The sequence below is a fragment of the Somniosus microcephalus genome, chromosome 14 (genome assembly GCF_052327205.1).
Source record: "Somniosus microcephalus isolate GS21.2 chromosome 14, FLI_Smic_1.0, whole genome shotgun sequence".
Lineage (NCBI taxonomy): Eukaryota > Metazoa > Chordata > Chondrichthyes > Squaliformes > Somniosidae > Somniosus > Somniosus microcephalus.
Window position 1 is genome coordinate 16,837,550 of NC_141000.1, and position 26,993 is coordinate 16,864,542.

Here is a 26,993-nt window from a genome sequence, read left to right on the forward strand (position 1 = left end):
TTTTTTTGACTCAGCGTCTATTTATGTCTGATTATTCCTCTCTAAAGCCTCTTGGGACATTTTTCTCTGCAAAAGATGTTCTATAAATGCAAGTCATCATTGTTAAATAGCTTGTCTGCAAAAGTAATATACTCTAAACTTACAACTGAGTGACCACAACAAATGTGCACTATGTAATATTTATTTTTAATACTACTGTACTCTTTACACAAAAAAAATCCAGCAGTATATTTTAGACAATATATAAATACTGTCAAAATTATAAGCTTCCTAGATAGTAAAATACCTTCTGTATAACATTACCAACCATCTCTGTGTATAAATTAAATAACATAGTCTAACCTTCCTTCCTTATTGCATTAAAACGACCTGAGGTTTATCCTAGACTTGGACTGTGCCATGTCGAACAGTTGGAAAAGGAATTGTTGCACAAAATATATCAAGCATCAAAAATTCAATTAGTGAAGAAGAAACAAAGGGAGTCAGCACGGATATAATGAATAGCTAGTTGGGTGCCTTACGAGGATTTTGAACCAGACCGCAATAAACTACATTACACCCCTCTGCCTTCACTAGGGTACCTTTTCACCAAACACGGATTTCTTTCTGTAAGGACAGTTGAGATGGTAAAGTTGCAGGGATCAAATATGAGGTTCATACATGCAATCTGATTAGGAGGTTTGATGGATAGGATGTTCCAGGTATCTATTAGTGAGAAAACCAAAATGTAAGTAAAATTTGAATCACTGATTCCCATTGACCAGAAATTGAACAAGAAACAAGGGGCAGGCGACCAACCCGCTCCCAGGGGAGCAGAATGTCAGTTTAAATATTATAATGAGGCTGGACGCCTCTTTTTTAACCTCCATTTTGAATTTAACTGCATGTGGATGGGTTTCACACAATTCGTGAAACCCGGCAGTTAAACTGAGGTGGGGACTGCTGGATCCAGGAGGTAAGTGGCTTTATACCTACCTCCTGGATCCAGGGACCCTGCCTAACCCACCCCCCGTGATAGGAGACCCCCTCACAAGGCCTCTGATCCCCACCGATGATGCTGAGGCCGGCTCCGATCCTCTCTCCCCCTCCTGCCGATCCCTGACCTTTCCCCCCTGCCGATCCTCCAACCCCCCCTGCCGATGTTCTGGCCGCCCCCACACCCCGACGACCCCCTCCTGCAATCCCCGATCTCCCCCGCCCCGCTATTCCGCAACCCCCGACTGCCAACCCCTGAGCTCCACCTCGCGATCCCCGACTGCCGATTCCTGATTCCACCCCCGCAATCCCTCCACCGGACCAATCCCTCGCATCTGCAGGCCTACCTGCTCGCAGCCAGCCAGCCTCTCAATCTGGCTGGCTGCGGGCGGGACTCTGAGGCCTCACATGCAAATCAAGCCCCGCCGTTAAAGTCGGCAGGGCCTGTGGGAAACCCGGCCTCCCGAGTTTCCACCCCGCCTCGGAGGCCCCCTGCCCCAACCCGCCTGCCTGGAGAAAATTCCGGTCATAGTGTTGAAGTGTTGAAAGTTCAAGAGCACAACCTGTGTTAGTCTAGTGCCCATCCTGCATCTCATTGCATGTGAGTAAATGAGCATGTATCGTGCAGCTAGGTTGTGTCACAATGATTTGTATTGTGAAGCCCTTTTAAGATATCAGTGTGCTAAGGTTTTAAGTTGTAAGTTGCAGAATGAATGCATGGCCTTCTTGAGTGTAGCCATGTACAGTAAGTATGAAAGTACTGTAAGGCTGTCTGAGGGCTTTGCATAGGCCAGCAGTAAACGTGTGGTAGGTTGATAGGTAATACTCGTAGTGGCCATACATGGGCCATTTACCTGGTATATGATACTGTTGTGTAGCTTTACTTAAGCAGCTTTCTTAAAGTCTGCCATCTTCTTTTGCATCAGTTTCCAGGTCTTGCAGGTACTGGATGCAGCATTCACCCTGGCTTCCAACTCCTTCCAGGTATAGTGCATTGGTCTCCTTTAGGGTGGGGACGCTGGAATGCCAAACAGGGCAATCTTCCTCACACCTGCCTCATGCAGCAGCATCTCCACTTCACCATTAGTTAAACGTGGGGTTAGGTTCCTGTGCCGCTGCAGCACTTGTCCACGGGTTCTGTTTGATCCCCAATTCTATTGTCCCAATTTTTGTTTTGTTCCAATAAATTTTAAAAATGAATTGTGAACTGCACAAATCATGGTAAACTGTCTAAGTGGCATAAGCGCAAAGCTGATTTAGTGATGTGGACAGTAATGGAGCGATACAAGTTTTTGGTAGGGAAGTCCACCATGCCAGCATGCAAAGTGGAAAACACTGAAATGTGTTAGTCTCATTGCTGCCTGTGTGACATGAAGGCCCCGGCAGAGATCTAAGAGAAAGCACGCAACTTAAAGAACAAAAGGTAAGGCATAAATATTGCCATAAAGTAGGAGCACAGGCCATGTTTGCACATACTGTAAGTTATAGTTAGAAAAGATATATACAAAAAAACGCTGTACTGACATAGAGAAATGTTAGCAAGACTGCGGCAAAGTATCAAAAGTGAAATTACAGTATAACATGCGCGAGGCGATGGACCTGGGACCTAATGTCACATGAAGGACCAATGATGGATTTGTTAAGGAAGGAGAGTTTAGAAGGTAATGTGAATTTCGAAAGTGGAGAAGAGAACTGCATTAGAAGTGTCATCTATATCATATCTCTACGATTTGCATATTATGTTACATTAAGATATCCATACACACTGATTGTGCACAAAGGCATAATAGTACATGCAATGATATCCGAATGGATAAATGTGTATTCTAGGTTTATTTTTTCAATCTATTTTATTATACACCTTTATAAAGTACCGTCTGAGAAACTTTTATTAAATGGGGGAATGCTGTTCCTCCATTGAAGTGGACTTTCTGTTTCGGGATGTACCATCTGCTCTCTTCACAGAGCAAGGAGAACCCAGCTGCTTCCAAAGAGCATTATACAAATGAACACTGTCACTATTCCCAGGTGAGGCCAACACATGCAGCACATGTAAATAGGGTAGAGGATGAGAAAGCACTGAGTGTGGCTCAGCTGGAGAGAATTTTATATTCCTTTATTCTCCCTCAGGCAATTTTTTTTGTGTATGGTCTTCCATTCTAAATTCATGGACTTAAGGAAGAGGTTGGTTCCACTGATCTTGATGTTCTCAGTTCGCCCTTGAGTCTGAACTGTGGTTCTAGAGGACTTTGTATGGAGGGGACCCTGCCCCAGCTGCACCTGTTTTCTCTGAGTTTTATACTCCCATAGAGATGATGGCCATCTGTCATCCCCTTTTGCTTTGTTTCTTCTTGCTGGATTGATCCTTTCGAGCCCTGAAAATAATGCAAATTCCATGACTTGCTGCCCTGGTCGCAAACACAACAGAATCCAAGGGAATTCGCTTTGTTGCTTTAAGAAATCATCAATATAACAGAACTCCAGATCCAAGAAATCATCAGGCACTGCCTGTCATATAACAGAACTCCAGATCCAAGAAAGGTACGACATCATAAAAATGTGAATCATATTTCCAGTCAAGTCATTCACCTTGGGAAGCTACCAGCACCAACAATTGATAGAGACAGCTGCAAAATCTGGTAGGATAATCAGGAGAAATTTCTTTACCAAAAAATGGTTAGAATGTGGAACTCACTACCACTAGGAGTAGTTAAGGTGAATGGCATAGATACATTTAAGGAGAAGTTAATGAGGGAGAAAGGAATAGAAGGATATGCTGATAAGGTTAGATGAAGAGGGGTAGGAGGAGGCTCATGTGGAGCATAAACACTGGCATAGACCAGTTGGGCCGAATGGCCTGTTTCTGTGCTGTACATTCTATGTAATGTCACTGAGCACTGGTTAGGAAGGATTAGAGTGGTGATGGCTGATGTGCGGCCAACTGGTACGGATTGACGCCCAATTCTGTGCCATACTGAGTTCCATAGAAATACAGACCTTAGTGGGCCTGCTTTCAATAAGCAGCTGGTAGAATTCAGCAACTTATTGAGTTACTTGCCTCCTCACAAGTGACAATGGAAGGTGGTCTGGCCAACATGGAGGAGTCAAACACCCAGGTACACACTGCTAGCTTCCACATGACTAATGTCCTGGAATAACAGTTGTCTCCACTGCAGTTTACCATTGAGCATACAACACCAATAACATTTTCACTTATGCCAGGCCATAGGAAGAGCACAAGTATCTCCCATGAATGCTCCCACTGATGCAATGAAGACTTTGGGGGTCAAAACTCAGATGCAATAGACAGCTTCAATTCACTTAGGGAATGCTTACAGGATTATGACACCTCCCATATGATTCACCTCCAGGAGATGCAACACCTGCCCTTTTACCTCCTCCCTTCCCACTGCCCAGGGCCCCAAACACTCCTTCCAGGTGAAACAGCGATTTACTCGTACTTCTTGCAATTTAGTATACTGTATTCACTGCTCATGATGCGGTCTCCTCTATATTGGGGAGTCCAAACACAGATTGGGTGACCGCTTTGCGGAACACCTCCGTTCAATCCGTAAGTGTGACCCTGAGCTTCCAGTCGCCTGTCACTTTAATTCTCTGTTCCACTCCCACTCTAATCTCTCCATCCTTGGCCTCTTACACTGTTCCACCGAAGCTCGAGGAACAGCACCTCATCTTTCGATTCGGCACTTTACAGCCTTCTGGACTCAACATGGAGTTCAACAATTTCAGACCATAACCTTGGCTCTTATTTTTTTTTCTTTTGTTTCCTCTCACATGGCAGCTGTTGACGATTCTGCCATTGCCATTTACACCTCATCTAGTCATCTTTTGTTTCTTAACTTGTCCCATTACCATCTCCTTTTGCCTTGTACCATTTTGTCTTTTAATCTCTCCTGCCTTCCATCCTATCAGACCTTCCCTTTTGTTCTTTCCTCCCCTCCCCCCTTTCCCTGCCCCTGCACTTGCTTAAAAATGTTACATCTCTAACTTTTTCCCATTCTGACTAAGGGTCATCGACCTGAAACGTTAACTCTGTTTCTCTCTACAAATGCTGCCTGACCTCCTGAGTTTTCCAGCATTTTGTTTTTATTTCAGATTTCCAGAATCCGCAGTATTTTGCGTTTGCCTATGATTGTTGTTCTATATTTACACAGATCAGTGCGGATCACGAGAAAACCACATGATAGGATCTTCTTTGAACAAACCTTTGACCCATTTAGTTTCCGCTTTCCAGATTATTAACCTTAGTTTCTCTAATACAGCATCCAGCAGCTGCTTACAGTCTTAGCCTTGCACTGTTCCAAGAAACCCCCATTCCAGTTATTAATGTAAGAAATCACACAACACCAGGTTATAGTCCAACAGCTTTATTTGAAATCACAAGCTTTCGGAGCGCTGCTCCTTCGTCAGGTGAAGTGGAGAGATGCATAAAAACACAGCTTATATAGTCAGAGAATAATGTCAGATGTTTACAGGTAATCTTTCTAACTGCCATTTATCACACCTCGGCAGAGAGATAATCACAGCAATCAAAGGTGTAAATGGTGTCCAAACAGGTCAGTCAGGAAAACATTACATCAAAGAACAATGTGGTGGGGTCACAAGGGGTCAAATCTGACATTATTCTCTGACTATATAAGCTCTGTTTTTATGCATCTCTCCACTTCACCTGACGAAGGAGCAGCGCTCCGAAAGCTTGTGATTTCAAATAAAGCTGTTGGACTATAACCTGGTGTTGTGTGATTTCTTACATTTGTCCACCCCAGTCCAACACCGGCATCTCCACATCATTCCAGTTATTGATCACCCTCTGCGTGAAGAGGTACTTTCTGACGTCTTACGCTGCACATCTCAAATCTTTGGCCCTTTAAATTGCTGTTCTGGCATATCTAAAAGTATTATTCCAGGTTTATTTTCTCCTTCACCTTTATAAAGTACCTACTAAGAAAAAAATGAGGTTGAAGAGTCCCAGCTTATCTAGTAGCTCCTCAGTTCTTCCTTCTGACACCCAGAATGTGCCTGGTTGCCCTCTTCTACACAGCTGCCAGGGGTGCAATGGCCAGTTACTTTGCACTGACCAGAGCTGTTTGTAGTACTCCAGCCATGCCTGACCAGAGCTTTAGTCAATATAACATCTGGCAATTTGTACTTGACTGATTTAGCAATATACACCAGCATCTTGCTTGCTTTATTTATTGTCATCCTCTCCAGAAAGAATCAGTTCCTCAGCAGTACAATTCTGCAGAACAATTGATATCTTGCCCAAGTAGCTATTATTCACGTTATCAGTAGCTTGTTTTTTCAATTATAGGGTGGCAGAGCTCCGCCCAATCTTTTTCTTACCTAATGCTCATACACTGACTTCCAGCAAGGGTCACTATGCACTGATCAGAAGCAGGAACCTCTCCCTGACCCAGCAGCACAGGAGACCATTACAGTTCCCTTACCACTGCCCCAGCTGAGAACGACTAGCTCAGCATTGACCAGGGATTGAACCTGAGACTTTCCTTGGCTGTCTAATTCACCTATACATTGTCTAAACTCACTTATGGAGATTCTTTCTTTCGATTCATTCAGTTTAACTGTACGATAGCAAAATACTGCAGATGCTGGAAATCCGAAATAACAACAGAAAATGCTGGAAAAACTCAGCAGGCCAGGTAACATCCGTGGAGAGAAATTAGAGTTGACGTTTCGGGTCGAAACCCTTTTTCAAAACTGGAAAGGAAATAAAATAGATCGAAGGCAGGGCTGCGATAGAACAAAAGAAGTAAAAGAGACATTAAGAGGTATTCAAAACCAGACGAGATGCTAATAGGACAGTGGAGACAAAAGACGGCTGAGATTAGGTGTGAAGTTTAACTGTACCCTGCCGACTGTACATTGAGGTGGATACAAAACATGTGCACCTAGAGAACTCATCATGGAACTGGATGAGGTGCAGCTGCAACCCATGAAAGACTGAGGGCATGTTGTAGAGCAGATCAGTCACTGCGAGGAGACATGCCTGATGGAATGGTACTCGTTCTTAGGCTACATGAGTACAGACAACAATGCCCTTAAATTTGAAGAAGTTAACAGCTAGGAAACATTGCTGCCTTCGCAGCTGCTGGTTCCTATTGAGGTGTATGTCATGGACTGTAAGTTTTAGGATTTTGGTCACCTTAAATGGATTGATATGCAGCAAAGTGTTTAACTCTGGAGATATTCCCAGTTGGTACCTGCAAAGTGCCTGTGACATAAAAGCGGAGGGCAATGATGACACATTGTTCTCTTGGAACATGACTCATGTACAAAAGGATAAAAAAAGACAAACGCCAGCAGTACATTATGCTATATGTAGAATTTATAACTTTGATGCAAATGATATTTATGGAACTACAAAATGTATTAATTTTTGGAGTACAATTTTAAAGAGAAAGTATTTGTAGCATTTATTGAAGCTTTAGGTTTTCTTCCCACAAGAACTAAATAAAGTTGTCATACTGTCCACAACATGCGTATATTTGCATAAGGGTACAAAATTGCTTTGGTGCCATTACAAAGAGCTATAACACCAGCATGCCAAGGGAGGTAAACAACAGGAGAAATCAAAGAAACAGGCTCTTTGTGTCTAATCAAATTAGCTTCACTGATGAATTCATGGAAATTAGATCTTAATTATTAAATAGAAAATGAACTGTGGAATCTACTGAGCCTCCATGCAGAGCTATCAGTGTTCAGCTGCATATCAGTCAATTTCTTTGTAATTTCTCTATAGTGAGGACTGGCGATTGATAGATTCATGCCCAAAATACTTTGCTCTTGTTCGATTTGAAACTTCTCTCTATACTCCTGTAGCTTTTCCTCACTGTCTAATAAGGGAGTATTCGGCAGAATATTCCGTTTTTTCTCTGCTTTGGCTCTCATTATGAACTCATTCTCGGCTTCGGTGATGGCAGAAGTGATGAAGTTTCTGAAGGCAAGTGTCTCTTGCTCAAGAGCACATCCCAAAATGTCCGTCATTTGGTCTTCAGTCCCAGTGCTCATGTGTGTTATTACACAACCCTGTGGAAGGACTCCAATGAGACTGTGAAGGAACATCAGCAAAAATGATTGATTTCTGAGGAGAAAAAATTAAAAGGAAATCGAGTGGATATGCATGGATTGGGCTGTTGACGAACATTAACGTTCAAGCAAGTAAAGAAAGAAAGCTTGCATTTATATAACTCATTTCATGACCTCAGGAGACCCCAAAGTGCTGCTCAGCTAATGCAGTGTTTTCTATTGAAATGCAGTCACTGTTGTTTTGCAGGCAAACGTACCATCCAATTTGCGAGCAAGTCCCACAAGCAGCAAATTAGATAAATGTTTTGGTGGTGCTGGTTGAGGGATGAATACTGGCTAGGACCCCAGGAGAATACCTTACGCTTCTTCAAATTACCATGGGATTTTTTTTACATGCACTTGAATAGGCAGATAGAGCCTCAGTTCAGCAGCTCATCTGAAAAGCAGCATCTCTGATAACACAGGACTCACTCAGTATTGAAATGTCAGCCTTGATTGTGTGTTCATGTCCTGGATTGAACCACAATCTTCTGACTCAGAGGCAAGGGCAAACTAAAGAGGGCACAAGGACGGCTGGTATAAGATGAAACTGTTACATCAATAACCAGGATTCTCCATTTAACTGATGTACGGTGACTGCCACAAAAAAAGTTGATACAATAACCTTGCTCTATGCATTTTAAGGAAATTGTTTTACAGTTCAAGAACCGAATTATCTGAATAAAAATGAGTAACTGTGAGGGATTACTCATTTTATTGATGGATTTGGATGACATCAAAACATAGGAGTGAATTTGGAGAGGTTGTAACTGTCATCTGAAGACTACAATGAGATTGGTGCCTTCAAATCATTCATATCCATTACTTTTCATTATATATAAAGTGAAGTTGGTGCAATTTTATTCGGTTTCCTATTTTTTCCTTCTTCGACAGCAGGTGTCTCATAACTGAAATAGCCAGAAGACTTCATGTTGTTGACATGCAATGAGATCTGTACTGAGGGATTAACGATACAACATCATTCCTGCAAGTTTACTTACAGATGATCTATTGAAGATATATATCTAAAATCATTCTGATCACACCAATGCTGTGGTAACATGTGGACAAAGACAAATTTGGTGCATAGAGGAGAACACACAATGAATTTGTTTTCTGCCTTATTCAAGCACTATTGTTAGAAATGCTTGTGTGTACTTTACCTGCAAAGCACCGTTAAAGTCCCTTTAAAAGGATTTTGCGGATGCCAGTTAAGGAGAATACCCCGTAGAGGTCCCTTTTTGGAGCACAGCAGATATTCTGGGCAGATTTTCAAAGGCTCACATTGCATTGGACCCAACAGCCAATCTTTCACCTGAGCCAGAGTATAATCAGTGGAGAATATTCTGAAGGATGACCTTCGAGAGGTAGCTACAGTGGTATAAAAATCTTCTACTGCCTCATCTGTGGAAACAAAAAATACTTTAATGGCAATCTGCAGGACAAAGACATGCAAATGGATTGTTAATATTTTAATGAAAATGTTCGTTATTTTTCTGCCATGGCAGCATAACCTGAGTTATTCCAAATCCTGTAAACTGTAAGAAAACTTGACCAGCAATATTCATCCAGATAGCAGAATTTTTAATACCAATCTGTCAGGTTAATCTGTTTCAGAGTACTGTGTGCAGAATATTATGTGCAGAATTACTCAAGCATTAGAAAACAATACTGCTGGGATCACAGCTATTTTAAAACTTACAGGAACTTAAAAATTCTACCACAGTGGGTAAACTGAATTTTTCAAAAGAGAAATCTTTATGAGCAAGCTAACGGAAGCGATAACACACATTCATTTAAAAGTGAGGTAACTATAAAGTCTAAACCCTGGCTAAGCCAAAGAAATACTTTAAAGGGCTAAAGTTGGACTTGACTGAAGGTATTTCATTAGAAAAATCTGAAAATGAATTTTTATTTCATCCGAGAATTTTCTATCCTGGTTAACCTGAAACAGTCAAAAACAAACAGAAAGCAGTCAAGAAGGTATTCAAGGTAAAATATAATTGTATTAATTACAACATCTGAAGCTGCACAAACAGGAAATGTACTTTGACCACTTTAGATAGGATGATTCAGGATTGACCCATGATACCAAATGGCCCGAGATGGATTCCTGTTCTCATCCGAGGGAAAAGAATCATGTTCCAATCAGAAAATAATGTACATTTTAAATCAGGCAATAGAGGAGGACATGCTGATCATAAATTAATCTGTGTTCTAATAAAGAATCTCATTGATAATGTTCGTCTATTTTGCTCTCTTCTGTTGACTGACCATCATAGACATTACTGTACATAAGGAGGCCTTTCATGGTGCTAGCTCTTCAATTCATGCTATTTATTATAATCTTATTTTCTGCTTTTATTTCAGATAGTCAGCATCTGCTGTTTTATTCACTTCATCTGTCTAGATGTGGACAAGATAAATTGATGGAGTAGAAGAGCCTGAGTTTTTATATATATATATGAGAGAGAGAGAGAGAACATTTAGATGTTCCCAGTTTTCGAAGTTGGACTAAAATCATAGGTCACCAGAGGCAAGACTCCAGTTGCCTTCACTTTTACATATTAGCAAGTGTCATTAGGGCAGATGATTAAGAAATTCAAAAGCTAGCAAGAGTAATGGTCTGAGAAAGGTACAAAACATATTAACTTGCTCATGGTACTCTTTTGCTATTCTAAGACCTCCAATGGAAAGTATAAAGGGTCTTGGGAAGTGGTGGATTCTTTTTCTGGAGTTTTGGGATACAATCTGTTGTCCTTGAACAGACTCCATCTATAAGGGAATGTGGTGTGGCAGCTAGTGGAGTTATTGTCAAGACTAGGTTCGACATGAATATTCCCAGGTACTTCAAATAGGTAGACCTCCTTTCAGAATTAAATAATAAAGTGTTGTCCACAATAAGATGGTTTGGCAAGGTGAAGAGAGACGTTTTTATTATTGGTGTAAAAATACCTGTGGTATTCAAAATCAACCATTCTTTTACTTCATTCCCCAAAAACTAAAGTGGGCACCTTCACAGAGGAAAGTCTGCAAATTGGCAAGTTTAAATTATTCAAGAAAAATTCTGAATGAGTTTGGAGGACGCGAGATAGTACTGTTCGGAGTTCCTATTCTGAACAGTATTTTTAAAGGAAGGGCAAAGGGAAACTAACCTAGTTATTGACAGAGAAAGAAGAGTTGTGCAAACTGCGAAGCTGAAGCACTTGATACACACCGAGCAGTCAATGAATAGAGCAACTAGCCCTATAATTTAAAATGCACTAGCAGATCTTCTATGGCCGTGTTCACAGTAAGTCAGACGTCATGTTGTTTTAGAAGGACATGAGTATTTTACCATATAACACACAATGTAATACAGTATGTTTAATGGAAAAAACATACATGAATTTAGTGGGGAAAAAGTGTCAACAGGGCATTCTTGGCAGAGCATTAGAAACGGTCACACGTCTGCTTTCTTGGCTGCAGACTGAAGAATGACGTTTAACAGAGGGGAACCCTCATAGTGAGGGAAGGAATAAACCTTAAACTCCAGGAATACCATAAGACTAAAGACATTTAACACAATATCTACTAAGCTCTGCAGAATTCCATCTGTGGCCACAAAAGGCTGAAGTCATGAACAAAATTAGCATCAAATTTCACAAAGAAATGGCTTCATATCCATTGTTTGCTTTACAACAAAGTTATTGGAACATATCTGGTACAATTATTAAAAAGGTTTTAAAAAGGAAATCAGAAAACAAAGGGATTTTAATTTTGAGGTAGAGGACATGTAATGATTTAAAACCCATTACTTCTAAACATTTCAAATTAGATTCCTTTTATTAGAAAAAGGTGTTAATTCAATGTCAACACAATACAAAAAGTTTTAGAAAAGATAATTGGCCAGTGCAGGGAAAATTTTGAATAGTCTATTTCAGGCAAAATAAATTCTGAGAAATGCAGTCCTTTCTGGATTTGGATACACCATTGTGAAAGAAATGGCAATCAGCCAGAGCTGGAAGAAGGTTAAATCTGCACTAGACTGATAATGTAGTCGGTGCATGTTAATGAAGTCCACTTAGGTTGAAAAGCTGTATTTGAATGGGAAAGAGAGAGATTACCACAGACAATCTACAATTGCTAATGTGTTGCAAAATATTTCAATTTGGCATAAGCACTGTACCACAGCACTGTTATTCCAGGATGGTGAGCTACTGTTCAAGTCCTTTACAAGTTATCGCATTGACTGGCTTAAGAGGCTAATAGTAATCATTAAAAAAATTCTAATGTCATAGGAACGGAGTTGATTAGAGATGAAAATTTCATTAAGATTGAATGTATGATTAAGTAGATAGTATAAAACGTTCTGTTTTAATTACTATACAAGGGCTGTAGCTATAGAATTCAACAACCAACAGTTGCATCAAATAATAATTTTTAATAACTGTACCAGAATGTTCCACAATGGATATTCTGGTTTCTACATGGTATGATGGGTCCTACTTATCTAATGATTTTTGGAACATTTAAATTAATATTTAGGGATATTAAAAATCAGGCCAACAAACAAGTCAACCTGCCTAGCTAATAGATGGACCAAAGAAAATGCAATACTTTTCAGTGTCCGCTTTATTATTGCTATACACAGGACAGGGTATGAACTGCAACTTTGGAACAAAATAAAGATGGCAGTAGCATGTAGTGAAATGAAAACCTCAACGAAGTTTGTGTTTGTTTCTTAAATTCTCTCCCTTCTCCTGAAGGCAATGACTCATGCTGGGGCATAGATCCACAGGTGATGGCAGGCTATTTGATGGTGATGGTGTTCCGGCCAATGGCAGTGCCCTCACAGTTTATAGGCACAGCGCTGGCTGAGATCAGCTAATTCAGCACCCACAATAAGGGGTGAATCAAAGACTTGAGAAGACGGAACAATCATTCGGAAATAACTTGTGCAGCAATTTAGAACTTTCAAACAAGTTGAAGTTTGTGATGCCTTTTTCAAGTTTGGCAGGAAAATTAAACATGAAACTTCAAGACTGTTAAATATGCAAATCCCTGTATGTTGGCTGATGCAGTCTGATTCAGATTACTGGTAATTACATCGAATTACACAGGATATACGGCACAGAAACAGGCCATTCGGCCCAACCAGTCCATGCCGGCGTTATGCTGCACTCGAGCCTCTTCCCATAACTATATATAATTACTTTTGTTCACATATTATAAGCAGTTTTTCTTTTAAGGTCAACCATTTGAGACAACTTTATAATTAATAAAATCTTCCCCATTTTTCACACAAACTCATTTTCATTTAAAAACCTTTATAGTTACCTGTACACAGTAAAGGATTCTGCAACAAATTTATTGCATATTTTTCATTCCAGATGTCCTCCAGGTTTAAAGATACTCTTCCACATGGTAAGATCATCTCTATTTTTGTTAATTCCGTTTTCTGAGAAGAACCCATCGTACCGTGTAGTAACAGTGAGCAGTGGATATTATTGTATACTAGCAGTGGTGACAGGTTTGTGACAACTGTGATCGTCTGTGTAAGATCTTTGTAAATCTGAAAACATGTGTCTTCTTTACGGCAGCTGCTCAGATCGTTTATGTCTTGCATCTCCAGTCTCGGCTTCTTTAATGGAGGTTCTTCTGGATACTGGGGAAATGATGGTGAAACTCTAGATTTGCTTAATTTCAATATTTTACTGTGAGATTGAATGACTGGAGCGGCATTAAAGAGGTCATGATCCATCACCAACGACAAACTCACACAGTCAAACGTTCTGTAAGGAACAAGACAAATGTTTCACACGGACATGTCATTATCTTTTAATAGGCAGTTAATAAACACACACTGACACGGTTCTATAAACGAGTCTAACATAGCAAATTTGAATTTGAATTGCATGAATTTTAGTTCTCACTAACTGGCTCAGATATTTAATTTCAGCTTAGAGGTACATTGTCCCACAATGCATATTCTGGTTTCTTTGAGCACCTGTTTCTGATCGGAACTGCTAAAATTTAGAAAGTTACTTGTTTATCACAGAAAATCACAGAAACCTCACAGTACAGATAGAGGCCATTTCGGCACATATCCCACCCGATCCCCGTAACCCCTACACCAACACATATCCCACCCTATCCCCGTAACCCCATGTATTTAATCCCCCTAACACTAGGTCAATTTTTATCATAGCCAATCAACCTAATCCGCACATCTTTGGACTGTGGGAGGAAACCGGAGCACCCGGAGAAAACCCACGCAAGAAGGAATGATGTACAATGTACAGTAAAAAGGTAATGGCCTAGAAATTCACTATGGCCCCGCCAGCTGGCTAGCGCCCAAAAGTTAGCGCTGGGCAGGAAGCCTATAGCGATCGTCAGATATTCATTGTTAGCGCCCCAATTCGGAACCGGGCGCTATACCAGGGTGTGCCCGCCTCCGCTTGGGGCGCTGACACTGAATATCAGCGCTCTTGGCGCCGCTGCGCCAGCCGCTGCGGAGCGGCAGGCTGCGGTACTGCAGGCCTCCTCCTTCTCTTAAGGGGGAGCTGCCTGCAACGGGGAGATCGCCGCTGGATAGTGCCGGCAAATGAGCCCGGCACCACGGAGAAGTGCCGGGCTCGCGGAAAGCAGCCGGCAATGCCGCGGGGGGGGGGGGGGGGGTGGAGGAGGCCGGGGAAGGAGGTGCGGGCAGGCGGCCGCTGCACCTTCCGCTTTAAAGCACCCCACTAAGGCAGCAGGACGGCCCCGTTTTCTGGTCGCTGTTTGCGGCCGCTTCGGAGGAGGCGGCCGCTACTAAATATGGGGATCGGGCCGGTTTCAGGGCGGAACCGGGGCACTGCGCACACCGATGATGTCATCGGTGCCGGCGCAGCGCTAACGGCTACCGCCGCCAATACCGCTGCGCTGAATATCTGCGCAAACTCATTTCTGGCGCAAAATCACTCTTTAGGTGTTAACTGGGCGCAAAGCTGGCAGCGCCTTAATGAATTTCTAGGCCAATGTCTTTACTGATTCTACAGTTACGCAAAAATAACAAATAAATACTGAAAACTCAGAGTTTAACTGAGTCAGGGAGGACAGAGTACTCCAGATACATACTGCAATTATACAATTTCTAGTGTCCAATGTAATATAAATATATATATATAAATATAACTATATATCCAGACTCCGGGACGATTGGTGGCAGGGGTCCGGAATCCGTAAAATGTTCGGAATGCAGACACCCTGAGGGAGGCTTACCAAAAACTGGAAATATCGCAACCTGGGCCCAGGCATTTCTGGACTCGGAACATGTTTCTGATGTCCGAAGTCCGGAAATATTGCAACCTGGGCTCGGGTGTTTCCGGACTTCGGACATCAGAAACACATTCCGAAGTCCGGAAAAACCCAAAAACCAGCTCGGCCTTGGTCCTGAGGTTGCCGGATTCGGGAGGCTCAACCTGTATATGTGTGATTATACATCTTCTAATCTAGTTACACATTGTTCATCCATATAATATAATATTGTATAGAATAACAAAAGGTTTGCTGTGTGTACTATAACCATTTATAAGGCACGCAGTTTACTTTAAATACTGAGGTGGACTACATAGTTATCAAGAACTGTACCATTTCTAAAGTTGGAATTTTATGTGACCATAGTCTATGTAATCTGGATAATCAGTAGTAAGTTTTAAAATACTCCCCAAGGATTAGTCCAAGATTCCTTGGTACTTTTGTTGCCTGTGCTATCAATACCTGTGAAGAGTGACCTGATCACTGACCTTTAAACCTCATCTTAGGAAAAATTCACACAAATTCTAATGTTTAAGAGTACTGTGCGATTGTCATCTAGTTTGATGCCAGTTTTATATTAAAAGCAAGGAGTTTACAGTGCATTCTCCTAGAGTTAGAAAACAAATTATTTAACAAAAACGATGAAAATCAGTAAATCTGTACCACACAACAATTTGCATTTATATGTTATAATTACAGACTTCATTTTTTTCCTCTTGATTATTAATATGTTTATTTTTCTTCCCTGGAAGCTTCATTCCATCATCCACTGGTAACATTCAACAAAGGAACAAATGTGCCTCTGTCTTTTGTCCAATTTACTTACACGCTGACAGATTCAGATAATTGTACTCCCACTATCCAGCTGCCATCCACTATGCGCTGCCAAATCCTCTGTGCTGGATGGGTTAGTGTCTGATTGGTATAACAAGTCTCTTCAACAAGGAGCTGTCGGTCGGATTCCTCCTCATGCCAAAGAGAAACCAAACCTTCCTATGAAAATACAAAGTTTTTATCACTAATGATCAGAATTAATTCCATTTGCGTTGAGGTAAACAGCTTTATTGTGATATTCAAAGCCAGTAATGGTAAACCAGCAATTTAGAAATCTACACAAAGTTTTAATATACCAACTGTTGTTTTGTTCAAATGGAATTAAAGAAAATTCTAAATTCAATTTTAGTAGACTAGTGTGATTTTTGTCATATACATTGTTACATTCATGCATTGATACATATGTCAGCATAAAATTGTCATGCATTTGTTAAAAGACTCGTTAGTATCTGTTAATTGCTGTTAATATCTACAAATGTCATACCTCCTCAGCATCGGGTAAGGTGGACTGCTTTCCTTCAACAAGGTTTGTTAGAGCCCTGGAAGACTGCAGTAAAACTCTCTCTTTGGCTCTTAACAGGTGTTGCAGTTCTTCGAGGGAGGCCAGTCCTGACTGGATGGGATGAAAAAAAAATACATGCAAAATTAGGAGGGAGACATATTGCAACAGCTGTACATACCAAAAAAATTACATTTCAATATGTACAGAATCCAGAACCAGCACGTGGAAATTTACAGAAGAACTCTTTTTTTCCAATTCTTAAATTAAGGTTTTATCAGGTGTCCAATTGACTTTTAAGTCCAAATAGTGAGTAAGTTTGGCTTAAAAGGACCATATTCCTTATTAACCATCGCATAAAAAATTATTAAAAGTACGGGCTGCGAGTCAATAAACAAATGTAGACCTGAAACATTGGAAAACAGCTTCAAATATAAAAGATATATACAGGAAACTTTCTGGTATCCGGCACTGACAGGACCGAGCTGGTGCCGTTAGATCAAAACTGCCGTATAAACCCAGCGGCAATGTTAAAACATACGGAGCTTTTCAGCTCCGTGTGAATCAACAAACCCTGTTGCTTAGCAACAGCTTCAAAACAGTCGGCTGCAGCTGCAAGCATCTCTAGCTGAAGCTGTTGCTTAGCTACAGACCTTGCAGAGCCTGACTGGGGAAAAAAAAGCAACGAGAAGTAAAAAAAACTTATAGAAAACGGCTCCTGAATTTTGCTGGTAGATAGAGCTTTCCGGACTTATAACCTCCGGTTAAACGAAAGTTTCCTGTAATTGAATTTGAAAAAATGTAAGATGTACACCATCATAATACAAATACATATACGTAGCAGATTTTCTTTAGAGAGCTCCGATAAAACATGCAATATCATGCATCCCTAACTAATATAGAACCCACAAAACACCCCTTTTATAATATGACTAGCTGAAGTGCCCGGCGGTGCCGAGGCTTTTTCGAGGGCATGTTGTTGTTGGAAGAGAGAGAGCGCGACTGGGGGGGGGGGGGGGGAAGGGAGAGCGCGACTGGGGGGGGGGAGGGAGAGCGCGACTGGGGGGGGGGGGAGGGAGAGCGCGACTGGGGGGGGGGAGGGAGAGCGCGACTGGGGGGGGGGAAGGGAGAGCGCGACGGGGGGGAAGGGAGAGCGCGACTGGGGGGGGGGAAGGGAGAGCGCGACGGGGGGGGGGAAGAGCGAGAGCGACGGGGGGGGGGGGAAGAGCGAGAGCGACTGGGGGGGGAAGAGCGAGAGCGACTGGAGGGGAAGAGCGAGAGCGACTGGGGGGGGGGAAGAGCGAGAGCGACTGGGGGGGGAAGAGCGAGAGCGACTGGGGGGGGAAGAGCGAGAGCGACTGGGGGGGGAAGAGCGAGAGCGACTGGGGGGGGAAGAGCGAGAGCGACTGGGGGGGGAAGAGCGAGAGCGACTGGGGGGGGAAGAGCGAGAGCGACTGGGGGGGGAAGAGCGAGAGCGACTGGGGGGGGAAGAGCGAGAGCGACTGGGGGGGGAAGAGCGAGAGCGACTGGGGGGGGAAGAGCGAGAGCGACTGGGGGGGGAAGAGCGAGAGCGACTGGGGGGGGAAGAGCGAGAGCGACTGGGGGGGGAAGAGCGAGAGCGACTGGGGGGGGGAAGAGCGAGAGCGACTGGGGGGGGGAAGAGCGAGAGCGACTGGGGGGGGAAGAGCGAGAGCGACTGGGGGGGGAAGAGCGAGAGCGACTGGGGGGGGAAGAGCGAGAGCGACTGGGGGGGGAAGAGCGAGAGCGACTGGGGGGGGAAGAGCGAGAGCGACTGGGGGGGGAAGAGCGAGAGCGACTGGGGGGGGAAGAGCGAGAGCGACTGGGGGGGGAAGAGCGAGAGCGACTGGGGGGGGAAGAGCGAGAGCGACTGGGGGGGGGAAGAGCGAGAGCGACTGGGGGGGGAAGAGCGAGAGCGACTGGGGGGGGAAGAGCGAGAGCGACTGGGGGGGGAAGAGCGAGAGCGACTGGGGGGGGAAGAGCGAGAGCGACTGGGGGGGGAAGAGCGAGAGCGACTGGGGGGGGAAGAGCGAGAGCGACTGGGGGGGGAAGAGCGAGAGCGACTGGGGGGGGGAAGAGCGAGAGCGACTGGGGGGGGGAAGAGCGAGAGCGACTGGGGGGGGGAAGAGCGAGAGCGACTGGGGGGGGGAAGAGCGAGAGCGACTGGGGGGGGGAAGAGCGAGAGCGACTGGGGGGGGGAAGAGCGAGAGCGACGGGGGGGGAAAGAGCGAGAGCGACGGGGGGGGGAAGAGCGAGAGCGACTGGGGGGGGAAGAGCGAGAGCGACTGGGGGGGGAAGAGCGAGAGCGACTGGGGGGGAAGAGCGAGAGCGACTGGGGGGGGGAAGAGCGAGAGCGACTGGGGGGGGAAGAGCGAGAGCGACTGGGGGGGGAAGAGCGAGAGCGACTGGGGGGGGAAGAGCGAGAGCGACTGGGGGGGGAAGAGCGAGAGCGACTGGGGGGGAAGAGCGAGAGCGACTGGGGGGGGAAGAGCGAGAGCGACTGGGGGGGGGAAGAGCGAGAGCGACTGGGGGGGGAAGAGCGAGAGCGACTGGGGGGGGAAGAGCGAGAGCGACTGGGGGGGGAAGAGCGAGAGCGACTGGGGGGGGAAGAGCGAGAGCGACTGGGGGGGGAAGAGCGAGAGCGACTGGGGGGGGAAGAGCGAGAGCGACTGGGGGGGACTGGGGGGGGAAGAGCGAGAGCGACTGGGGGGGGAAGAGCGAGAGCGACTGGGGGGGGAAGAGCGAGAGCGACTGGGGGGGGAAGAGCGAGAGCGACTGGGGGGGGAAGAGCGAGAGCGACTGGGGGGGGAAGAGCGAGAGCGACTGGGGGGGGAAGAGCGAGAGCGACTGGGGGGGGGAAGAGCGAGAGCGACTGGGGGGGGAAGAGCGAGAGCGACTGGGGGGGAAGAGCGAGAGCGACTGGGGGGGAAGAGCGAGAGCGACTGGGGGGGGAAGAGCGAGAGCGACTGGGGGGGGGAAGAGCGAGAGCGACTGGGGGGGGGGAAGAGCGAGAGCGACTGGGGGGGGGAAGAGCGAGAGCGACTGGGGGGGGAAGAGCGAGAGCGACTGGGGGGAAGAGAGCGCGCGACTGGGGGGAAGAGAGCGCGCGACTGGGGGGAAGAGAGCGCGCGACTGGGGGGAAGAGAGCGCGCGACTGGGGGGAAGAGAGCGCGCGACTGGGGGGAAGAGAGCGCGCGACTGGGGGGAAGAGAGCGCGCGACTGGGAGGAAGAGAGCGCGCGACTGGGGGGAAGAGAGCGCGCGACTGGGGGGAAGAGAGCGCGCGACTGGGGGGAAGAGAGCGCGCGACTGGGGGGAAGAGAGCGCGCGACTGGGGGGAAGAGAGCGCGCGACTGGGGGGAAGAGAGCGCGCGACTGGGGGGGAAGAGAGCGCGCGACTGGGGGGGAAGAGAGCGCGCGACTGGGGGGAAGAGAGCGCGCGACTGGGGGGAAGAGAGCGCGCGACTGGGGGGAAGAGAGCGCGCGACTGGGGGGAAGAGAGAGCGCGACTGGGGGGAAGAGAGAGCGCGACTGGGGGGAAGAGAGAGCGCGACTGGGGGGGAAGAGAGAGCGCGACTGGGGGGGAAGAGAGAGCGCGACTGGGGGGAAGAGAGAGCGCGACTGGGGGGGAAGAGAGAGCGCGACTGGGGGGAAGAGAGAGCGCGACTGGGGGGAAGAGAGAGCGCGACTGGGGGGAAGAGAGAGCGCGACTGGGGGAAGAGAGAGCGCGACTGGGGGGAAGAGAGAGCGCGACTGGGGGGAAGAGAGAGCGCGACTGGGGGGAAGAGAGAGCGCGACTGGGGGGAAGAGAGAGCGCGACTGGGGGGAAGAGAGAGCGCGACTGGGGGGAAGAGAGAGCGCGACTGGGGGGAAGAGAGAGCGCGACTGGGGGGAAGAGAGAGCGCGACTGGGGGGAAGAGAGAGCGCGACTGGGGGGAAGAGAGAGCGCGACTGGGGGGAAGAGAGAGCGCGACTGGGGGGAAGAGAGAGCGCGACTGGGGGGAAGAGAGAGCGCGACTGGGGGGAAGAGAGAGCGCGACTGGGGGGAAGAGAGAGCGCGACTGGGGGGAAGAGAGAGCGCGACTGGGGGGAAGAGAGAGCGCGACTGGGGGGAAGAGAGAGCGCGACTGGGGGGAAGAGAGAGCGCGACTGGGGGGAAGAGAGAGCGCGACTGGGGGGAAGAGAGAGCGCGACTGGGGGAAGAGAGAGCGCGACTGGGGGGAAGAGAGAGCGCGACTGGGGGGAAGAGAGCGCGCGACTGGGGGGGAAGAGAGCGCGCGACTGGGGGGAAGAGAGCGCGCGACTGGGGGGAAGAGAGCGCGCGACTGGGGGGAAGAGAGCGCGCGACTGGGGGGAAGAGAGCGCGCGACTGGGGGGAAGAGAGAGCGCGACTGGGGGGAAGAGAGAGCGCGACTGGGGGGAAGAGAGAGCGCGACTGGGGGGAAGAGAGAGCGCGACTGGGGGGAAGAGAGAGCGCGACTGGGGGGAAGAGAGAGCGCGACTGGGGGGGAAGAGAGAGCGCGACTGGGGGGAAGAGAGAGCGCGACTGGGGGGAAGAGAGAGCGCGACTGGGGGGAAGAGAGAGCGCGACTGGGGGAAGAGAGAGCGCGACTGGGGGGAAGAGAGAGCGCGACTGGGGGGAAGAGAGAGCGCGACTGGGGGGAAGAGAGAGCGCGACTGGGGGGAAGAGAGAGCGCGACTGGGGGAAGAGAGAGCGCGACTGGGGGGAAGAGAGAGCGCGACTGGGGGGAAGAGAGAGCGCGACTGGGGGAAGAGAGAGCGCGACTGGGGGGAAGAGAGAGCGCGACTGGGGGGAAGAGAGAGCGCGACTGGGGGGAAGAGAGAGCGCGACTGGGGGAAGAGAGAGCGCGACTGGGGGGAAGAGAGAGCGCGACTGGGGGGAAGAGAGAGCGCGACTGGGGGGAAGAGAGAGCGCGACTGGGGGGAAGAGAGAGCGCGACTGGGGGGAAGAGAGAGCGCGACTGGGGGGAAGAGAGAGCGCGACTGGGGGGAAGAGAGCGCGCGACTGGGGGGAAGAGAGCGCGCGACTGGGGGGAAGAGAGCGCGCGACTGGGGGGAAGAGAGCGCGCGACTGGGGGGAAGAGAGGCGCGCGACTGGGGGGAAGAGAGCGCGCGACTGGGGGGAAGAGAGCGCGCGACTGGGGGGAAGAGAGCGCGCGACTGGGGGGAAGAGAGCGCGCGACTGGGGGGAAGAGAGCGCGCGACTGGGGGGAAGAGAGCGCGCGACTGGGGGGAAGAGAGCGCGCGACTGGGGGGAAGAGAGCGCGCGACTGGGGGGAAGAGAGCGCGCGACTGGGGGGAAGAGAGCGCGCGACTGGGGGGAAGAGAGCGCGCGACTGGGGGGAAGAGAGCGCGCGACTGGGGGGAAGAGAGCGCGCGACTGGGGGGAAGAGAGCGCGCGACTGGGGGGAAGAGAGCGCGCGACTGGGGGGAAGAGAGCGCGCGACTGGGGGGAAGAGAGCGCGCGACTGGGGGGAAGAGAGCGCGCGACTGGGGGGAAGAGAGCGCGCGACTGGGGGGAAGAGAGCGCGCGACTGGGGGGAAGAGAGCGCGCGACTGGGGGGAAGAGAGCGCGCGACTGGGGGGAAGAGAGCGCGCGACTGGGGGGAAGAGAGCGCGCGACTGGGGGGAAGAGAGCGCGCGACTGGGGGGAAGAGAGCGCGCGACTGGGGGGAAGAGAGCGCGCGACTGGGGGGAAGAGAGCGCGCGACTGGGGGGGAAGAGAGCGCGCGACTGGGGGGAAGAGAGCGCGCGACTGGGGGGAAGAGAGCGCGCGACTGGGGGGAAGAGAGCGCGCGACTGGGGGGAAGAGAGCGCGCGACTGGGGGGAAGAGAGCGCGACTGGGGGGAAGAGAGAGCGCGACTGGGGGGGAAGAGAGAGCGCGACTGGGGGGAAGAGAGAGCGCGACTGGGGGGAAGAGAGAGCGCGACTGGGGGGAAGAGAGAGCGCGACTGGGGGGAAGAGAGCGAGAGGCGCGACTGGGGGGAAGAGAGAGCGCGACTGGGGGGAAGAGAGAGCGCGACTGGGGGGAAGAGAGAGCGCGACTGGGGGGAAGAGAGAGCGCGACTGGGGGGAAGAGAGAGCGCGACTGGGGGGAAGAGAGAGCGCGACTGGGGGGAAGAGAGAGCGCGACTGGGGGGAAGAGAGAGCGCGACTGGGGGGAAGAGAGAGCGCGACTGGGGGAAGAGAGAGCGCGACTGGGGGGAAGAGAGAGCGCGACTGGGGGGAAGAGAGAGCGCGACTGGGGGGAAGAGAGAGCGCGACTGGGGGGAAGAGAGAGCGCGACTGGGGGGAAGAGAGAGCGCGACTGGGGGGAAGAGAGAGCGCGACTGGGGGGAAGAGAGAGCGCGACTGGGGGGAAGAGAGAGCGCGACTGGGGGGAAGAGAGAGCGCGACTGGGGGGAAGAGAGAGCGCGACTGGGGGGAAGAGAGAGCGCGACTGGGGGGAAGAGAGAGCGCGACTGGGGGGAAGAGAGAGCGCGACTGGGGGGAAGAGAGAGCGCGACTGGGGGGAAGAGAGAGCGCGACTGGGGGGAAGAGAGAGCGCGACTGGGGGGAAGAGAGAGCGCGACTGGGGGGAAGAGAGAGCGCGACTGGGGGGAAGAGAGAGCGCGACTGGGGGAAGAGAGAGCGCGACTGGGGGGAAGAGAGAGCGCGACTGGGGGAAGAGAGAGCGCGACTGGGGGGAAGAGAGAGCGCGACTGGGGGGAAGAGAGAGCGCGACTGGGGGGAAGAGAGAGCGCGACTGGGGGGAAGAGAGAGCGCGACTGGGGGGAAGAGAGAGCGCGACTGGGGGAAGAGAGAGCGCGACTGGGGGGAAGAGAGAGCGCGACTGGGGGAAGAGAGAGCGCGACTGGGGGGAAGAGAGAGCGCGACTGGGGGAAGAGAGAGCGCGACTGGGGGGAAGAGAGAGCGCGACTGGGGGGAAGAGAGAGCGCGACTGGGGGGAAGAGAGAGCGCGACTGGGGGGAAGAGAGAGCGCGACTGGGGGGAAGAGAGAGCGCGACTGGGGGGAAGAGAGAGCGCGACTGGGGGGAAGAGAGAGCGCGACTGGGGGGAAGAGAGAGCGCGACTGGGGGAAGAGAGAGCGCGACTGGGGGGGAAGAGAGAGCGCGACTGGGGGGAAGAGAGAGCGCGACTGGGGGGAAGAGAGAGCGCGACTGGGGGGAAGAGAGAGCGCGACTGGGGGAAGAGAGAGCGCGACTGGGGGGAAGAGAGAGCGCGACTGGGGGGAAAGAGAGAGCGCGACTGGGGGGAAGAGAGAGCGCGACTGGGGGGAAGAGAGAGCGCGACTGGGGGGAAGAGAGAGCGCGACTGGGGGGAAGAGAGAGCGCGACTGGGGGGAAGAGAGAGCGCGACTGGGGGGGAAGAGAGAGCGCGACTGGGGGGAAGAGAGAGCGCGACTGGGGGGAAGAGAGAGCGCGACTGGGGGGAAGAGAGAGCGCGACTGGGGGGAAGAGAGAGCGCGACTGGGGGGAAGAGAGAGCGCGACTGGGGGGAAGAGAGAGCGCGACTGGGGGGAAGAGAGAGCGCGACTGGGGGGAAGAGAGAGCGCGACTGGGGGGAAGAGAGAGCGCGACTGGGGGGAAGAGAGAGCGCGACTGGGGGAAGAGAGAGCGCGACTGGGGGGAAGAGAGAGCGCGACTGGGGGAAGAGAGAGCGCGACTGGGGGGAAGAGAGAGCGCGACTGGGGGGAAGAGAGAGCGCGACTGGGGGGAAGAGAGAGCGCGACTGGGGGGAAGAGAGAGCGCGACTGGGGGAAGAGAGAGCGCGACTGGGGGGAAGAGAGAGCGCGACTGGGGGGAAGAGAGAGCGCGACTGGGGGGAAGAGAGAGCGCGACTGGGGGGAAGAGAGAGCGCGACTGGGGGAAGAGAGCGCGCGACTGGGGGGAAGAGAGAGCGCGACTGGGGGGAAGAGAGAGCGCGACTGGGGGGAAGAGAGAGCGCGACTGGGGGGAAGAGAGCGCGCGACTGGGGGGAAGAGAGAGCGCGACTGGGGGGAAGAGAGAGCGCGACTGGGGGGAAGAGAGAGCGCGACTGGGGGAAGAGAGAGCGCGACTGGGGGGAAGAGAGAGCGCGACTGGGGGGAAGAGAGAGCGCGACTGGGGGGAAGAGAGCGCGCGACTGGGGGGAAGAGAGCGCGCGACTGGGGGGAAGAGAGCGCGCGACTGGGGGGAAGAGAGCGCGCGACTGGGGGGAAGAGAGCGCGCGACTGGGGGGAAGAGAGCGCGCGACTGGGGGGAAGAGAGCGCGCGACTGGGGGGAAGAGAGCGCGCGACTGGGGGGAAGAGAGCGCGCGACTGGGGGGAAGAGAGCGCGCGACTGGGGGGAAGAGAGCGCGCGACTGGGGGGAAGAGAGCGCGCGACTGGGGGGAAGAGAGCGCGCGACTGGGGGGAAGAGAGCGCGCGACTGGGGGGGAAGAGAGCGCGCGACTGGGGGGAAGAGAGCGCGCGACTGGGGGGAAGAGAGCGCGCGACTGGGGGGAAGAGAGCGCGCGACTGGGGGGAAGAGAGCGCGCGACTGGGGGGAAGAGAGCGCGCGACTGGGGGGAAGAGAGCGCGCGACTGGGGGGAAGAGAGCGCGCGACTGGGGGGAAGAGAGCGCGCGACTGGGGGGAAGAGAGCGCGCGACTGGGGGGAAGAGAGCGCGCGACTGGGGGGAAGAGAGCGCGCGACTGGGGGGAAGAGAGCGCGCGACTGGGGGGAAGAGAGCGCGCGACTGGGGGGAAGAGAGCGCGCGACTGGGGGGAAGAGAGCGCGCGACTGGGGGGAAGAGAGCGCGCGACTGGGGGGAAGAGAGCGCGCGACTGGGGGGAAGAGAGCGCGCGACTGGGGGGAAGAGAGCGCGCGACTGGGGGGAAGAGAGCGCGCGACTGGGGGGAAGAGAGCGCGCGACTGGGGGGAAGAGAGCGCGCGACTGGGGGGAAGAGAGCGCGCGACTGGGGGGAAGAGAGCGCGCGACTGGGGGGAAGAGAGCGCGCGACTGGGGGGAAGAGAGCGCGCGACTGGGGGGAAGAGAGCGCGCGACTGGGGGAAGAGAGCGCGCGACTGGGGGGAAGAGAGCGCGCGACTGGGGGGAAGAGAGCGCGCGACTGGGGGGAAGAGAGCGCGCGACTGGGGGGAAGAGAGCGCGCGACTGGGGGGAAGAGAGCGCGCGACTGGGGGGAAGAGAGCGCGCGACTGGGGGGAAGAGAGCGCGCGACTGGGGGGAAGAGAGCGCGCGACTGGGGGGGAAGAGAGCGCGCGACTGGGGGGAAGAGAGCGCGCGACTGGGGGGAAGAGAGCGCGCGACTGGGGGGAAGAGAGCGCGCGACTGGGGGGAAGAGAGCGCGCGACTGGGGGGAAGAGAGCGCGCGACTGGGGGGAAGAGAGCGCGCGACTGGGGGGGAAGAGAGCGCGCGACTGGGGGGGAAGAGAGCGCGCGACTGGGGGGAAGAGAGCGCGCGACTGGGGGGAAGAGAGCGCGCGACTGGGGGGAAGAGAGCGCGCGACTGGGGGAAGAGAGCGCGCGACTGGGGGGGAAGAGAGCGCGCGACTGGGGGGAAGAGAGCGCGCGACTGGGGGGAAGAGAGCGCGCGACTGGGGGGAAGAGAGCGCGCGACTGGGGGGAAGAGAGCGCGCGACTGGGGGGGAAGAGAGCGCGCGACTGGGGGAAGAGAGCGCGCGACTGGGGGGAAGAGAGCGCGCGACTGGGGGGAAGAGAGCGCGGCGACTGGGGGGAAGAGAGCGCGCGACTGGGGGGAAGAGAGCGCGCGACTGGGGGGAAGAGAGCGCGCGACTGGGGGGAAGAGAGCGCGCGACTGGGGGGAAGAGAGCGCGCGACTGGGGGGAAGAGAGCGCGCGACTGGGGGGAAGAGAGCGCGCGACTGGGGGGGAAGAGAGCGCGCGACTGGGGGGGGAAGAGAGCGCGCGACTGGGGGGAAGAGAGCGCGCGACTGGGGGGAAGAGAGCGCGCGACTGGGGGGGAAGAGAGCGCGCGACTGGGGGGAAGAGAGCGCGCGACTGGGGGGAAGAGAGCGCGCGACTGGGGGGAAGAGAGCGCGCGACTGGGGGGAAGAGAGCGCGCGACTGGGGGGAAGAGAAGCGCGCGACTGGGGGGAAGAGAGCGCGCGACTGGGGGGAAGAGAGCGCGCGACTGGGGGGAAGAGAGCGCGCGACTGGGGGGGAAGAGAGCGCGCGACTGGGGGGAAGAGAGCGCGCGACTGCGGGGGGAAGAGAGCGCGCGACTGGGGGGAAGAGAGCGCGCGACTGGGGGGAAGAG

General features: G+C 51.3%; 1 protein-coding gene and 1 long non-coding RNA gene across 3 annotated transcripts in view; one reads left to right on the forward strand and one right to left on the reverse strand.

Moving 5' to 3' along the window:
• Nucleotides 1–850: 850 nt before the first annotated feature.
• On the forward strand, nucleotides 851–16,537 carry LOC147107353 (uncharacterized). Of its 2 annotated transcripts, XR_015080773.1 has the most exons (4): nucleotides 851–955; nucleotides 1,902–1,959; nucleotides 13,455–13,488; nucleotides 16,113–16,537. It is a non-coding gene; the product is annotated as an uncharacterized LOC147107353 (long non-coding RNA). The 2 variants fall into 2 exon arrangements; XR_015080774.1 differs by lacking the exon at nucleotides 1,902–1,959 and having other exon boundaries at nucleotides 858–1,576.
• fancb (FA complementation group B) overlaps nucleotides 7,325–26,993 on the reverse strand; it is a 39,206-nt gene continuing 19,537 nt past the window's right edge. The window contains 5 exon segments of the mRNA XM_086006293.1: nucleotides 7,325–8,098; nucleotides 9,246–9,486; nucleotides 13,402–13,856; nucleotides 16,187–16,353; nucleotides 16,679–16,807. Of these exon segments, the coding sequence (XP_085862419.1) occupies nucleotides 7,660–8,098; nucleotides 9,246–9,486; nucleotides 13,402–13,856; nucleotides 16,187–16,353; nucleotides 16,679–16,807 (1,431 nt within the window). The 3' untranslated portion in view covers nucleotides 7,325–7,659.